Source organism: Lepus europaeus, chromosome 12, assembly GCF_033115175.1.
Source record: "Lepus europaeus isolate LE1 chromosome 12, mLepTim1.pri, whole genome shotgun sequence".
Lineage (NCBI taxonomy): Eukaryota > Metazoa > Chordata > Mammalia > Lagomorpha > Leporidae > Lepus > Lepus europaeus.
The window spans coordinates 68,552,503-68,568,133 of NC_084838.1; the positions used below are offsets into that span (position 1 = coordinate 68,552,503).

General features: G+C 40.8%; 2 protein-coding genes across 3 annotated transcripts in view; both read left to right on the forward strand.

The window, feature by feature from the left end:
• GLDC (glycine decarboxylase) overlaps positions 1–15,631 on the forward strand; it is a 133,472-nt gene that overhangs the window by 87,325 nt on the left and 30,516 nt on the right. For both annotated transcript variants that reach the window (XM_062208271.1, XM_062208270.1), the window contains exons 11-16: positions 1,053–1,133; positions 2,738–2,835; positions 3,268–3,352; positions 3,521–3,562; positions 4,796–4,938; positions 14,885–14,960. In XM_062208271.1, coding sequence (XP_062064255.1) covers positions 1,053–1,133; positions 2,738–2,835; positions 3,268–3,352; positions 3,521–3,562; positions 4,796–4,938; positions 14,885–14,960 — 525 coding nt within the window. The remainder of the gene's footprint in view (positions 1–1,052; positions 1,134–2,737; positions 2,836–3,267; positions 3,353–3,520; positions 3,563–4,795; positions 4,939–14,884; positions 14,961–15,631) is intronic.
• LOC133771877 (ATPase inhibitor, mitochondrial-like) lies at positions 55–536 on the forward strand. Its single transcript, XM_062208260.1, has one exon. It carries the CDS (start codon positions 55–57, stop codon positions 421–423), a length of 369 nt encoding a protein of 122 aa, XP_062064244.1. The 3' UTR covers positions 424–536.

Consider the following 15,631-nt stretch of genomic DNA (forward strand, 5'->3'; position numbering starts at 1 on the left):
ATTTTCTAAAGTTTCATGAGTTTTCTCATTAAGAACTTTTTATTTTAAAAAATCATGATTGGGAGCCTGGTGCTTAGCGCGTCCAGAGAAGCTGCAAGACCGGAGACGCCCGGGGTGCTGCGTTGTAGTGATAATGGCAGGCTCTGCGTTGGTGGGGCGGGCGCGGCTCGGGACGTGGGGCGCGAGGGCAAGCCCGAGGATATCCACGGGAAAGCGGGCTCCATCCGGGAAGCGGGTGGGGCCTTCGGGAAGAGAGAGCAGGCTGAAGAGGAGCGATACTTCCGAGCGAAGACTAAAGAACTGGCAGCCTTGAAGAAGCACCATGAAGATGAGATCGTTCATCGTAAGCAGGAGATTGAGCGACTGCAGAAAGAAATTGAGGGGCACAAGCAGAAGATCAAAAGTCTAAACTCTGACGATTAAGTGCACACAGTTCCCCATAGAATGGCACGTGTCATTGCCCACCTCCGTGTGACTAATTCTGGTGTAATTAACATTGTTCTGTGTGCTACTAACAGGTTATAATAAATCGTCATCTATGGAAAAAAAAAAATCATGATTGGAATCTTGAGCACAATTATTTTTTCTATGGAATTTTAATGTACAGTTTGGAATATCATGATCTTTTTAAATAGGAAATAATTTGTCCTTAGTTCTCAAGACTTTTGAGTTTGCATGAGTGGAATTTCAAGGCACGTATTTTACTCATAACATGCCTCCCTTCACACTATAACTATTCAAGGTAAAAGCTTTGATATGTGATATAATCAAAGAAAGTTAAGGGAAGAAAAAGGTAAATATATCTAGTTCCATTACCATTCCAAACACTCATACGACAATTAGGAGTCCAATGTGACTTGCAAAACACTAAACTTTGTGAAGTTTCAAACTGCTCTAGCCACTTTTTCCAAAGGGGCAACTTGGTTGTATTTGTAGCCTTGTATTTTGGTTGCAGTTGTGTTCAGCACATTCTCCCCATTGACCTTATTTAGTTTTCTTCTGCTGATCTTGGAGTTGACCAGATGTTTTCTATTTTACTTTTGTTTCTGTAGCTTGGTATTTCTCTTGATGAAACAGTCAATGAAAAAGATCTGGATGATTTGTTGTGGATCTTTGGCTGTGAGTCATCTGCAGTAAGTAAAATAAAAACATGTACTTCATGGCATTCTCTTTCTGAGCTTATTCTCCTGTAGGACTGAGTGTGAAGAGACCCAGGTGTAACACTGGGCAGCAGGCTGTTAACATTATGCCACTAACTGTCCTTTGCTGCTCTGACAGCTGACAGCTAAGGTCAGTGTCGATGGACCCCACCCAGAACTGTGCAGCCAGGCTAGTTGGAAGGATTGTTAATGGTATTTATTTTTTAAATTTTTTTTTTTTATTTATTTTTTGACAGGCAGAGTGGATAGTGAGAGAGAGAGACAGAGAGAAAGGTCTTCCTTTTTGCCGTTGGTTCACCCTCCAATGGCCGCTGCGGCTGGCGCATCGCGCTGATCTGAAGGCAGGAGCCAGGTGGTTCTCCTGGTCTCCCATGCGAGTGCAGGGCCCAAGCACTTGGGCCATCCTCCACTGCCTTCCCGTGGCCATAGCAGAGAGCTGGCCTGGAAGAGGGGCAACCGGGATAGAATCCGGCGCCCCGACCGGGACTAGAACCCCGTGTGCTGGTGTGCTGGTGTGCTGGTGGAGGATTAGCCTGTTAAGCCACGGCGCCGGCCATGTTAATGGTATTTATTTGAAATCATCCCTGATACAAACATGTATGACACTGACATTTTATTTATGTCAGTGCTGGAAAAGTTATGGTGCTGATTAATTTAATAGATCTTTTTTAAAATTAAGTACCTGCTTTTTTTTTAAAAAAAAAAAAAGTTATTTATTTGAAAGGTAGAGTTAAAGGGAAAGAGAGAGACAGAGAGAGGACTTCCATCTACTGAGTCCACTCCCCAAATACCTGCAATGGCTGGAGCAGTGCCAATCTGAAGCCAGGAGCCAGGAGCTTCTTCTGGGTCTCCCACTCGGCTGCAGGGGCCCAAGCACTTGGGCCATCTTCCACTGCTTTCCTAGGCCATTAGCAGAGAGCTGGATCAGAAGCGGAATAGCCTGGACATAAACCAATGCCCATATGGGATGCCAGTGCCATAGGAGGAGGCCTAACCTACTACACCACAGGGCCAACCCCTAATAAATCAATTATTAAAGATAATAGGGGCCGGGTACACCATAGCACTGGCCCCTGGGCTAAACTTAATTATAGATACTTGATACATGCATTTAAGGAATGTTTCCAGAGAATATACTAAAGGCCCAAGCTGGCCATACTGGCAACCTGGGGAGGAGTGAGGAGCAAGCCTTGTTTTCAGTTATATATTCTGGATATTAAGTCCCATCAGTTCCATTATTTGCAAGTATTATCTCCCATCCTGTGTGTCATCCCTTTTAGCTCTCTTGATAGTATATTTTGATATGCAAACATTTTTTATTTTAATGAAATCTAATTTATCTACTTTTTTCTTTTGTTGCTTATGCTTTTGGTATTATATTTAAGAAATCATTGACAAACAGAAGGTCGTGCAAATTTGCCTCTTGTATTTTCTATTAAGAGATAAATAGTTTTAGCTTTTACATTTATCTTTGATCCATTTTGAGTATTTTGTGGCCCAGCCACTGGAAGTCTGAGTGTTCACATATGACTACAGGCGCAGATCCTTTTTTTATTTTCTGTGATCTCTCCATGCAGGAGCTGCTTGCTGAATGCATGGGAGAAGAGCTGAGAGGTATTCCAGGATCTGCATTCAAGAGAACTAGCCCATACCTCACACATCAAGTGTTCAACAGGTTTGTGTGACTTGTGCATTTGTGCCCTGTTAATAAGCTAGGGAGTTTGATAAGGAATTGTTTCTGATGTGGATTGTGATTGGACCTGGGTTACTGTGGCCCAGCCTTGGCTCGCTAATAAACCATCCCAGTAAGGATCCCCTTCCTGACTTCTGCAAAGCATACCTTCCTGTTGGCACTGTCAGGAAGAGTGGGGTTTGGATGTAAGGTTGCCCAGCTGAAGTTCCTCCCAGGAACCTTATCTTCTTCCCAGCCTTCTTATGTCCATAGGCAGTGTGTGCCCTTCCCTCTGATAAGTAGTTGACACAAGGCCCATAATCAAAATTGATCTGTATTTTGAAAGTGAATATTAGTGTGTCTTATTCTTCTTGAAGATATGTATAGTTTATTTTCTAATTTTATTGGCCCAAATCCTGTGTTTTGTGTTCACAGATATCACTCAGAAACAAATATTGTCCGGTATATGAAGAAACTGGAAAACAAAGACATTTCCCTTGTTCACAGCATGATTCCACTGGTAGTAGTCTGTGGCCTTTTTTCTCACTTCCAATCCCATTCTGATCCCATGTTTTTGGGTTGTATTTAACATTCTGCAGAAAGAATAAAGAAGTTACCATATGGGGAGACTTGGGGGTTGACAGTCTATATGAAACCACTAATGTGATACATTTGGATTTTCTTAAAGGGATCCTGCACCATGAAGCTCAATAGTTCATCTGAACTCTCAGTAAGTTGATTGCTTTTTTTTTTTTTTTTTAAGATTTATTTGCTTATTTATTTATTTGAAAGAGTTACAGAGACAGAGGGACACACACTCCCCAAATGGCCACAGAACAAGGGCTGTGCCAGGCCAAATCCAGGAGCCAGAAACTTCATCCAGGTCTTCCACCTGGATGCAGGAGCCCAAGTACTTGCCCATCTTCTACTGCTTTCCCAATCACATTAGCAGAGAGCTGGAATTAGAAGTGAAGTAGCCAAGACACGAACCAGTGCCCATATGGGATGCCTGTGCTACACACGGTGGCTTAACTGTGTCACAGTGCTGACGCCAGTAGCTTACTTTTATTAAGAGGGCACTTAGTAGGGCAATAATCTAGCTTTACAGAATCTGATAAGTAGAGAAAGCTACTGGGACTGTGGTTAAATAACTATAATGATTCTTTACTTTGTTATTCAACAATGTGTTGAGAAACCCATTATTTTCCGCAACTTGATCATTATTGAGTAAACTTTTAAATTAAAATAATTGAATAGTATTATCTTTTCCTGTCCCTCTCTTTTTTTCCTTTTTAATATAACTTGCCATGTTAAAAACTTCTATTTTATCAATTTGTTAACCTCAGGTAGAATTAAGACTCTTAAGCTTTATTTCTAGAAATCTATTCACTTTTCCAGAAGAATAGGGATTTAAAAGTTAAAAGTATTCCTTGAGTTAACAGAATATTTGGGTAACTTGCTGTTATCTCACTAGATTATGGTCCATTTTAGTAAAGCTAACTTCTTATTTCTTTGGTTTATTTTAATGTAACAAATTACATGAGGCAAAAGAAATTATTTTATGTTGTGATAGTAAAGATTTTCCTTATTTTTATGTTTGTTTATTATTTTGTTTAATGAAGAGGGAGAATAATATGTTTTGTGTAGGGTAAAATAAGCCATACTTGAAGCAGTTTATTGGGTTTAGAGGTCTTAATCTAATTTTCAGCACTTTTGTTCCTGAGAAGGTTGAAAAAGTTTGTACTTCTTGACCTTTGTGCTCCATAATAGTGCTTACTTTATAAGAGTGAGATGAATCCTAAGTGAAATCGATGTATTTAAGTGCTTCCTACAGTCCCAGGCACATAGAAGGAATTCTTTGTGTTGGATGTTATTATCATTTTTGTAGCCATTGTGAAAGCTATTTTTGTTATTACGATTGCAATGTTTATATGCAATTTTCCCCTTCCCTTTTTTTGTTCAGCCCATCACATGGAAAGAATTTGCAAATATCCACCCCTTTGTGCCTCTGGACCAAGCTCAAGGATACCAGCAGCTTTTCCGAGAGCTTGAGAAGGATTTGTGTGAACTCACGGGTTATGACCAAATCTCCTTTCAGCCTAACAGGTAAAAGGATTTCTTTCCTTGTAAGTTCTACTGCCTTTTGTGTAATACTCTCCCCACAACCTAGAGGTTTAAACAACAGAGTATTTGTATCATTCTGTGAGTTCCACTGCACTAAGATAGTATGGCAAGAAAGTCGAGGTAACCTCATTCACATAGCTGAGGCATTGGCCATACATTGTTGGCTGGGAGTACCATCATGAATATTCTCCATCTGGACCCCTACAAGGGTCTTTGAGCTTCCTTACAGAGTAACATCTGGGTTCAAAATGGTGTGTTACAACATGAAACATACAGAACCAGGAAACTTCGTATGAGCTAGTCCCCAAAGTTATATAGTGTCACTTCCAGGGTATTCTCTGTTAAAGCAAGTCATAGAGTTGGCCCAGATTGAATGTGAGATGGCACAACACAGGAACATGAATGTCAAAAGATGCGGTTCATTGTGGGCCTTTTGAAATTCGCTTCTGTACCAGTCCATGACATGGCTTGAGAATAAAATTCAAGCAGCAGTATCTACATCTAGGCAGGCCAGAAAAATCTGAGTGCTGATTTGTTTCTGTCAACGCCTTTGAAAAGTCCCTTCCCCTCTTTTGGCCTCATTTTTATTTTTATTTTTTGTAAAGTAAAAGCTTTGAAGAACAGCAGTTTTCTTTTCCTTTCTTTTTTTTTGACAGGCAGAGTGGACAGTGAGAGAGAGAGACAGAGAGAAAGGTCTTCCTTTTGCCGTTGGTTCACCCTCCAATGGCTGGCGCGCTGCAGCCTGCACACTGCTCTGATCCGAAGGCAGGAGCCAGGTGCTTCTCCTGGTCTCCCATGGGGTGTAGGGCCCAAGCACTTGGGCCATCCTCCACTGCACTCCCCGGCCACAGCAGAGAGCTGGCCTGGAAGAGGGGCAACCGGGACAGAATCCGGCGCCCTGACCGGGACTAGAACCTGGTGTGCCGGCACTGCAGGCGGAGAATTAGCCTATTGAGCCGCGGCGCTGGCCAGCAGTTTTCAAAAGCAGAAGATTCCAGCAAAATCTCGTGTCATGTATTAAAAATATACATTCTAGGACCGGCGCCTTGGCTCACTTGGTTAATCCTCCACCTGCTGCGCCAGCATCCCATATGGGCACCAGATTCTGTCCCGGTTGCCCCTCTTCCAGGCCAGCTCTCTGCTGTGGCCCAGGAGTGCAGTGGAGGATGGCCCAAGTGCTTGGGCCCCTGCACCCACATGGGAGACCCCTTCAGTGTCTAGACAAGGCTATCAGCAAAATGGAAGTTCTCTCATTCCTTCAGAAAAAAATACATCCTTCTTTGATGACCACCTCTTTCCACTGGGTTCTCACCCTCAAAGGTCTTTCATGTAGGACACTTTTTGTCACAGTGTCTTGGCAGCTTTACATGCCTGAAATTAAAAGTAGGTTTTATTAAATATCTTCATGGAGGGGGCTCCAAGAGAGGCAAAATCGAAGGGGCCGTTGATACTGCAATTTTTAAGTGCAATTTTTGGGAAGAAAAAAAATTTGACTTTCAGTTACAAGGTGGGGATACAACTCATCAAAAAACCTGATTTGCAATCTTTTATCCTGTCTGGCTTTCTCATGATAAAACTAAAAGAGCCATCAGAAGGGCAGGTTACATAATTTTGCTTTATGGTAAACTGGGATCTCAGAAGGAATCGCTACGCCCTTGTTATTCTCACGAGATTAGAAGCTTTCAAGGAGTGGGCAGGCAGGCACTTTTGACCTTGCTAAGGGAAAGCAAGCATTTTGCACCCTAAACCTCCACCAGGACCACCCTGACTGCCCACTAACCCATCTAACTCTCCACATGCCCTTCCTCAAAAGAATGGACCCTAACTTCTGTTAGGGAGTATGGGGTGAGGACTGCTCTGGCTTCTTGAAGCTAAGTAGGGCAGAGTAGCAGTCAAGACAGGATTCTAGCAGCGGGTGGGGGACACAGTGCTAACTTGCAGAAATCGCTTCCATCTGAGGTTTAATGTGCATGGCCATTTTAAGCTGAGACCTTTGTTATCTCACTTTCTGAAACATAAAGCAATCAGGTCTTAAGCAATTTTAACCAAGCCCTACCCCATGTCTGGTAACATAGGTTTCACAGCAAAGCCATGCTTTTTATGAAACCAATATACCATTTTATGAAACCAATATAAATGTTTTATTTATGTATTTGAAATGCAGAGCAAGACATTGAGAGAGAGAGAGAAAGAGAGGCAACATCCCTCATCTACTGGTTCACTCTCCAAATGCCTACAACAGCTGGAGCTGGGCCAGCTTGAAGCCAGGAACCCAGAACTCCGCCACATAGGCGGGTACTTGAACCAGTAATCCATTCTAGCCTTGATGAGTGAGGAGCTTCTCCTAATGAGTTTCCTAATTCTCTCAACAGATAACTAGAAGCCTTTGCCACCCAAGTGGGAGACCAGGATGCACTTCCTGGTTCCTTTATTTGGCCTGATCCAGACCAGTCTGTTTCAGCTATTTCGGAAGTGAACCAGCAAATGCAGATCTCTCTCTCTCTCCCTCTCTCTCCGTTGCTCTTTCAAATACATATTAATTTAAAATATAAAATAAAAATTTTTAATGATTTTAATGTTAGGAACAAAAAGACATTGAAAGCAGATTAAAATTTTTTTTCTGACCACAATGGAATGAAATTAGAAGTTAAAACCAGAAATGAGAAATTCACAAACATGGAAATAAAACAGGACACTCAATCAAAGAAGAAACCATAGAAAAGTTAGAAAATATTTTGAGAACCAGAATGATGATACAACATACAAAAATTTAAGTGATGCAGCTAAAGTTGCATTTAAAAGGAAATTTATAGCTGTAAAGGCCTTAAATTTAAGAGAAGAAAGATCTCAATGTAACATGTACCTACTTTTAAACAATGGAAAAAGAGGGACAAATTAAACAAAGCAAACAGAAGAAAGGAAAGAATAAGGACTAGAACAGAAATTAATGATAAAGAATGGGGCAGAAGAGGGGAGAATTCACAATAAAATGTAAGATAAAACGAATAAAATTAAGAACACTAAGAAGATCATTAACATCCACCCAAAAACCAAGAAGCTGATCCTCATCAGTATGGATTTGACAGCACCTTGATGTTGATCTTCTCAGCCTCCAGAACTGTGAGAAATAGATTCTTTTATTTATTATAATAGGAAACTGAGCAAACTAAGCCAATAACTATGGCATGAAAGAATGTTTATAAGGCTGAAACAAAAATGCCAAGAAGCTTATCCCTATTTTCTCCAGTTTACAAGAATTTGCTCAAACCGAAACTCAACAAGCATTTCCAGCTTGGAGAAAATTGCCAAGTATTATTTAATTACCTTTTCATTTCCCACTGAGCCCAGCAAGGCCTGCTTTAGCTTGTCCTCCATAACACTGTATTACTCTAAAATTGTTCAGTAGCTTACAAATACACTCTAGAAATTGCTGGTTTAGAATTATGATGTAGTGTTTAAGGCAGAAAGAAACAATAATTAACACATTCCATCAATATCTGAAGTGAAACAAGCACTGGAATAAGTATTAGCTCACTTGGCTTATAAGATTGAGGAAGTTGTTTTATATTTAAAAACTGCAAATTGTGATTTTGTGTGTAGATTGAACTCACCATTGGTGTTTTTGCCAGAATCTCATCCTGGGAAGATTCTTAAACTAAAGTGTAAACAACTCTCAAAATTTATTGTGCATGAGAGTCACCTGCAAAGCTTATGAAACTGCTAAGCCCCAGAGCTTATGATTCAGTAAGTCTGCCTTGGAGCCCATAATTTTTGTTTCTAACAAATTCCCAGGTAATGGTGATGCTGTTGACTTGGCCACCACACTTAAAGCCAGTGGGCTTGTAGAAGCTCTGAGGACTGGCTGCATATTTACCTGAGGAGCTTTTGAAACTGCTGCCCTACCCACTTTGCAAACCAGTGACATTGCAATTTCCTCTGGGGCTTGAGCCCAAGCAGTAGTTTTTAGCAGATGATTTTAATGAGCGCTGCTGGCTTGGAGACTAAGTTAACTTAGAGGAAAATCAATAACAGAGGTTTAGCTAGATGACTATGAGCATACTATGCATATCACAGATAGTTCAGAGCAGTGAGGGTCAAACATTTGCTCTTTGCCATTTCTCTCCCCTCTTTTCCTAAGCTCAAGATTGGTGTCACTGATTGTCATTGATATTTTCCTGCTGAGCCTTGTGTAGTTCAGAAGCAGAATGTTCTGGAGGCCAGATTTGAAAGACCTGTTAACTCTTCATAGAGACTTACTTCCCAAAGAAACACTCAGTGTAACAGGAAGAGAAGAAGGGTGACGAATGATGAAAGTCATTTTTGGGGAAATGTAGTGAGAAGAACCGTTAGGCCCCTACCCCATGTTTCATTTACTTTCAAAAGTATATTTAGATTTTTGAGTTTTTAAAACTTTTATGATAGTGGTTCTTACACTTGGCTACACCCTTAGGACTTCAGATTTTGTATGGTTGGGTTGGGGTCAGACAACTTGCATTTCTAATAAGTTCTCAGGTGATGCTGGTACAGTTGGTTTGAAACCAGACAAGTTTGAGAACCAATGCTCTAAGGTACTCTTCTGATAGCAGCTAGATTTATGAAGTTATTTCTTGACCGATAGCAAAGGTTAAAAAGAGTTGAGCTTACATCAAAGTAGTTACAGATTGGTAAGAATATTATAGGGGTTTTTACTTGAAGTTTGTAGAGGAAAAGACCTATGTAGTGTTTACTTGAGATTTGCAACAAATGCATTAGACTGCTTAAAATCCTTGCTTCCAAGGTATCTGTTCTGATAATTTTCAGTCACCTGTTTGTCCCACCTGTAAGATAGCAATTAGAGCCAATTTTTACCTTTGCGTTGGTCTTCTAAGGTTGCTATGAACAAAGTGGGAATCATTTTTTTTAAGATTTATTTACTTATTTGAAAAGCAGGGTAACACAGAGAGAGGGAGAGGTGGAGACAGAAAAGATTTTCATCTACTGGTTCACTCCATAAATGGCCCCAACAGCCAGGTCTAGGCCAAGCTGAAGCCAGTAGCCAGGAACTTCATCCTAGCCTTCCATATGGGTGACAAGGAACCAAGTACTTGAGACATCGTTCACTGCCTTCCCAGGTATATTAGCAGAAAGTTAGATCAGAAGTGGAGCAGCTGGGACTTGAACTGGCCCTCCCATATGGGATGCCAGCTTCTCAAGTGGTGGATTAACCTGCTGCATCTGCCCTTGAAGTGAGTCATTTGGACAATGACTGTTGTGATCATTTTATCCTTTTTGTTTCTGGCCACTTGATGGCAGTATTTTTAAAGTAAAGGGAGGATTCAGAGTGGGGAACCATGTTTTTGCAAGGGGCCATTTGGATATTTATAACATCATTCACAAGCCATATAAAGTTATCAACTTAGAAATTAGCCTGTGTTTGATATATTGTATTTTGAGTCCCATCTGTGTTTGCCTTGCCAAGGCCTGACCCAGTGATTTCATGGGCCTTATGATCTTTGAACTGGATGTTCACCACCCTTTAAAGGGGGTTCAGTGTTGAAGATATCCAACTCCAAGTCATTAAATATCATAAGGAACTGTTTTTATACTCCAATAGTGAATTGTCTGAAAAAAAAAATCAAGAAAGCAATCCCATTTATAATAGCTACAAAAGTAAAAATAACTAGGAATAAATTCAATCAAAGAGATAAAGGATCTCTGAAATTAAAACTATGAAACTTCCCTAAAAGAAATTGAAAAGGAGATAGAATAATGAAAGACTGTGTTCATGGATTAGAAGCATCACTATTATTAAAATGGCCATACTACCCAAAGCGATTGATTGATTCAGTGCAATCCCTATCCACATACAGTAACATTCTTCATGGTACTAGAAAAATCAATGCTAAAACTGATAGGGAACCACAAAAATCCCTAAGTAGCTAAAGCAATCTTAAGCAAAACAAATAAAGTAGGAGGCATTACACCACCTGACTTCCAAATAAAATACAAAAATATAGTAACTAAAACAGTACAGTGGGGCATAAAAACACACACATAAAACTGATGAAATGGTATTGAGAGCTCAGGAGTAAATCCAAGTGATTTTTCAAAATGGTGCTAAGACAGGCACTGTAGAAAAGACAGTTTCTTCAAATAATGGTGCTGGCGAGTTTGTATATCTACATACGGAAGGAAACTACTCCTGTCTCATTATATATAAAAATCAATTCATAATGGATTAAAGACTTACTTAAAGACATGAAACTACTAGAAGAAAACATAGCCAAAACTCTTCAGGACATTTGAATGAACAAGAAATTTTTGGGTCAGACACTCAAAGCATAGGAAACAAAAGCAAAAATAGACAAAAAATAGACAAATGAGTTTATATCAACAAAAACACTCTTTTATAGCAAGAAAAACAATAAACAGAGTAAAGAAACAACCTATAGAATAAGAGGAAATATTTGCAAATGTACATCTGATAAGAGATTAGTATTTAGAACATAAAAGCAATTCAATGGCAAAAAAAAAAAAAAAAATCAAATAATCTGTTTCTAAAATGGGCCACAGACCTATATAGATATTTCTCCAAAGAAGACATACATATGGCCAACAGGTACCTGAACCGTGCTCAACATTACTAATCATGAAAGAAAAGCAAATCAAAATTACAATGAGATTTCACTTCACTCTCACTAGAATCAACAAGATGAAAGATGACAAGTATGATGAGGGTGTAGAGCAAAGGTAACCTTTACACATGGTTGATGGGAATATAAATTAGTGCAACTATTATGGAAAATAGTATGAAGTTTCCTCAAAAAATTAAAATAGAACTATCTTATGATCCAGAAACCTCACTATTGGGAATATATTCTAAGGAAATAAAATTGATATGTCAAAGAAATACCTGCATGCCCATGATTATTATAGCACTATTCGCAGTAGACAAGAGATGGAAAAATCATAAGTGTACATCCATTGATGAGTGGATAAAGAAAATGTGATATATATACACAATGGAATACTATTCATCCATAAAAAGGATGAAATCCTGCCATGAATAGAACTAGATGTCATTGTATTAGGTTACATAAGCCAGGCACTGAAATATATGATTTTACACATGAGGAATCAAAAAAGTTGATCAATATGTATTGATCATCCTTTAGTCAATGTTCCTGGCATAAAGAATACAATTGTGAGTAAAGCAGACAAGATTATTGCCTTTAGGGGAGGCCTGTCTGAGGAAGTGACACTTGAGCTGAGACTTCAATCTTGATAAAAACTCAAATATGTGAAGATCTAGCCTTCCCAAGCAAAAGGAACATATGGTGCCAAAGCCCAGGACAGGAATTGTCTTCATATAGTTCAGGAAAGGAGTAAGGACTCGGTGGCCAGGAGTAGACCAAGAAGTAGAGAATCCACAGGTCATTTGTGGATTTGTGGGTCATAGCAAAGAGCTGGATTGGTGGCTTTTGGGAAGGCATTCCAGAGAATTGGAAGTAGTTGAAAATTGGTTCAGATTTGGCTGATAAACATTTTACAAAGACTGTCTCAGTATTTATCACATAGGTCCTATAAATGGGTGCGATTTTTAGCTCCATTTCATAGATGATGTCACAGTGGCACAGGGAGCCTAAGTGCCTAGTGATGAGTGGTTTGCTGAAGTATGACATATTAATTTTCCTGTCCTCAAAGTAAAACTCTTACTTTTTCAGTAGCCAGGAAAACAGAATAGTCTTTTTTTTTTTTTTTAAGATTTATTTATTTATTTGAAAGTCAGAGTTACACAGAGAGGAGAGGCAGAGAGAGAGAGAGAGAGGTCTTTGATCCACTGGTTCACTCCCCAACTGGCCACAACCACTGGAGCTGAGCTGATCCAAAGCCAGGAGCTTCTTCCAGGTCTCCCATGTGGGTGCAGGGGCCCAAGGACTTGGGACATATTCTACTGCTTTCCCAGGCAATAGCAGAGAGCTGGATTGAAATGGAGCAGCCGGGACTCGAACTGGTGCCCATATGGGATGCCGGCACTTCAGGCCAGGGTGTTAACTTGCTGCGCCACAGCGCTGGCCCCAACAGAATAGTCTTTACCTTTCTCCCTGTAAGAGAACAGAGAGAGCTAAAGCAGATTCAGTTCAGCTGACAAGGAACTAAATGTGTCAGGTCAAGTGGGACAGACCTTTGTTTTTAGCTAAACCTTCCAGTTCCATCAAGCAGATGAACATTCTGTGAAGGAAATAATGCTTTTTGCTCCCAGAAGTCTCTAAATCTTTGAGGAACACAGTGTGCTGTACTTGCAAAGAGGGCATGTGGCTCTTTTAGACAGGCCATCTCCGTACCGAAGTCTTCCTCTGTCACTCTTGGCCATCTGGGCAGGTTACACTCTGACTTCAGTTTCTTCATGGGCAAAATGGGGTAATAGTATATATCTCATGGAAGTATGGAAAGGAGGACAGGGCCATTTAATTTTTTTTTTTTTTTTTAATTTAAGACAGAGAGCAAGAGTGAGCAGTCCCACCACAGGTTCACTCTCCAAATGCCCCCAATGACCCAGTAGGTCAAAGCCAGGAGGAACTCAGTCCAGGTCTTCCCCCACATGGTTAGCAGGAACCTCATCAGCTGACCCATCCATCACCCCTGCCTCCTATTGTCTGCATTAGTGGGAAGTTGGAGTCAGGAAACAGAGCTAGGTTTTGAACCCAGATACTCTAGTGTGCAACTTGGACATCTGAAGTGGCATCTTAACTGTGCGGCTGAATGCCCGCCCAACATGCTCATTTTGAATGGGACTAAAAATACCATGTTACTCACTTCCCTTTCCTTCCTGCATGGGGTACTGAGAACAGTGAATAACAGTCTACAATTGACTCAGCAATTGCTCACTAGAATGTTAGTTATTAACTATGCCCTGAAAGTAATGCTTTCAAGACCTGTTGAGATAAGTATGACCAGCATCTAGCAGCCATCTGGGGAAAATTAATCCCAACTCTGACAGGTATAGGGCCACATTAAAAATAACATAACTCCTTCAGGGTTAGTCTGGCTCCTAACTCAATACTTGATGACAATTAAGGAATTAAAGTTCTCTATTACTATTACAGATGTGATCATTGTGTTATAATTATGTTTTTAAAAATAACTCTTTGAAAGATGTATAATTAAGTTTGAACTTAAGAAGATACAATGCTTGAGGTTTACTTAAATAATCTAGCTCACTATGGGTACTTGTGGATATGGTTGGAAACAAGACTGACCATAGGCCTGCGCCGTGGCTTAACAGGCTAATCCTCCGCCTTGCGGCGCCGGCACACTGGGTTCTAGTCCCGGTTGGGGCGCCGGATTCTATCCCGGTTGCCCCTCTTCCAGGCCAGCTCTCTGCTATGGCCCAGGAAGGCAGTGGAGGATGGTCCAAGTGCTTGGGCCCTGCACCCGCATGGGAGACCAGGAGAAACACCTGGCTCCTGGCTTCGGATCAGTGCGATGCGCCGGCTGCAGTGGCCATTGGAGGATGAACCAATGGCAAAAAAAGGAAGACCTTCCTCTCTGTCTCTCTCTCTCTCTCACTATCCACTCTGCCTGTCAAAAAAAAAAAAAAAAAAAAAAAGACTGACCATAAATTGGTAGTTGTTAAAGCTTGTGATGGTAAAATTCTAAAATTTTCCATTATATCACAAATTTTTTTTTTCCATGCATGGTCCCGAGTAAGGGTTGAAAGATCTATCTTTGGGTAATTGTGGGTGGGCTTTAGTGTACAGACTGGATGTGGTTGCTTTGGTTATATAAGACCTTTTGGCTCAAGTGGAGATCCTAGATGAACTAGCTGATCCTCAGAGTCTCGGGGAATGACTGTGCGTCACATGCTGGTGAATGTCTCAATAAAAATTGAATGCATAAATTCAAGCCAAGAGACCAAAGCCCTAATCATTTTCTTTTGTCTTTTCAGTGGAGCCCAAGGGGAGTATGCTGGACTGGCCACCATTCGAGCTTACTTAGACTGGAAAGGCGAGAGACACAGGACGGTGAGGATGGGCAGATGGCTCTGGCTCACAGCAGCAGGCCCAGCTCTCAGGGTCCCTTTCGGTTTGTGGGATATTCCCTTCAAGACTTTTTGGAAACAATTGGGGGACATTTAATCAAGAAACAAATTTCCATGAACTGGCCATTGTGACCCCTTTCTCCAAGACATTCCACTTGAACATTTCAAGGGAAAACATTAAGAGATGAAAGGCTTTTGCTCAAACCCTGAATGTAAAAATTACCCAGTTGGCTGGGGGACAGCTCTCTCTAGGGAGCAAAGGAAGGAGCAGGAATGTTGCTATTGCAAGCCTCCTTTCCCTGACTCAGCCCTAGCCTCGGCCTGCCTGAAGGGTAGAGACTATGCTTTAATTCTTTGGTAACCCCTACTGTGTCTACACATGGGTCTGGTCATATGTTTGCATAAAAAATATTTATGAATGGGTACATTTTCCATTAGCTGATTCTCAGCTCTAGCCAACAGAGAAAAGACATGGAACAGAGTGCACAATTCTGCTTCATTGTTTGCTTTGGTATGAGAGTCTAGCCTCCACAATCCAAATTGCCTGTTGAGGGCCCTTGTAGGGACCAGAATGTGCTGGTGAGTACCACTAATCCCTAGGGGGCAGTGCCTCTGGCAGTTAATCTAACCCAGACCTCAGATTGTGGCCGAAGG

Excerpts from the sequence above, each read along its gene's own strand:
- LOC133771877 (XM_062208260.1), top strand. The coding sequence starts at position 55 with ATGATTGGGAGCCTGGTGCTTAGCGCGTCCAGAGAAGCTGCAAGACCG.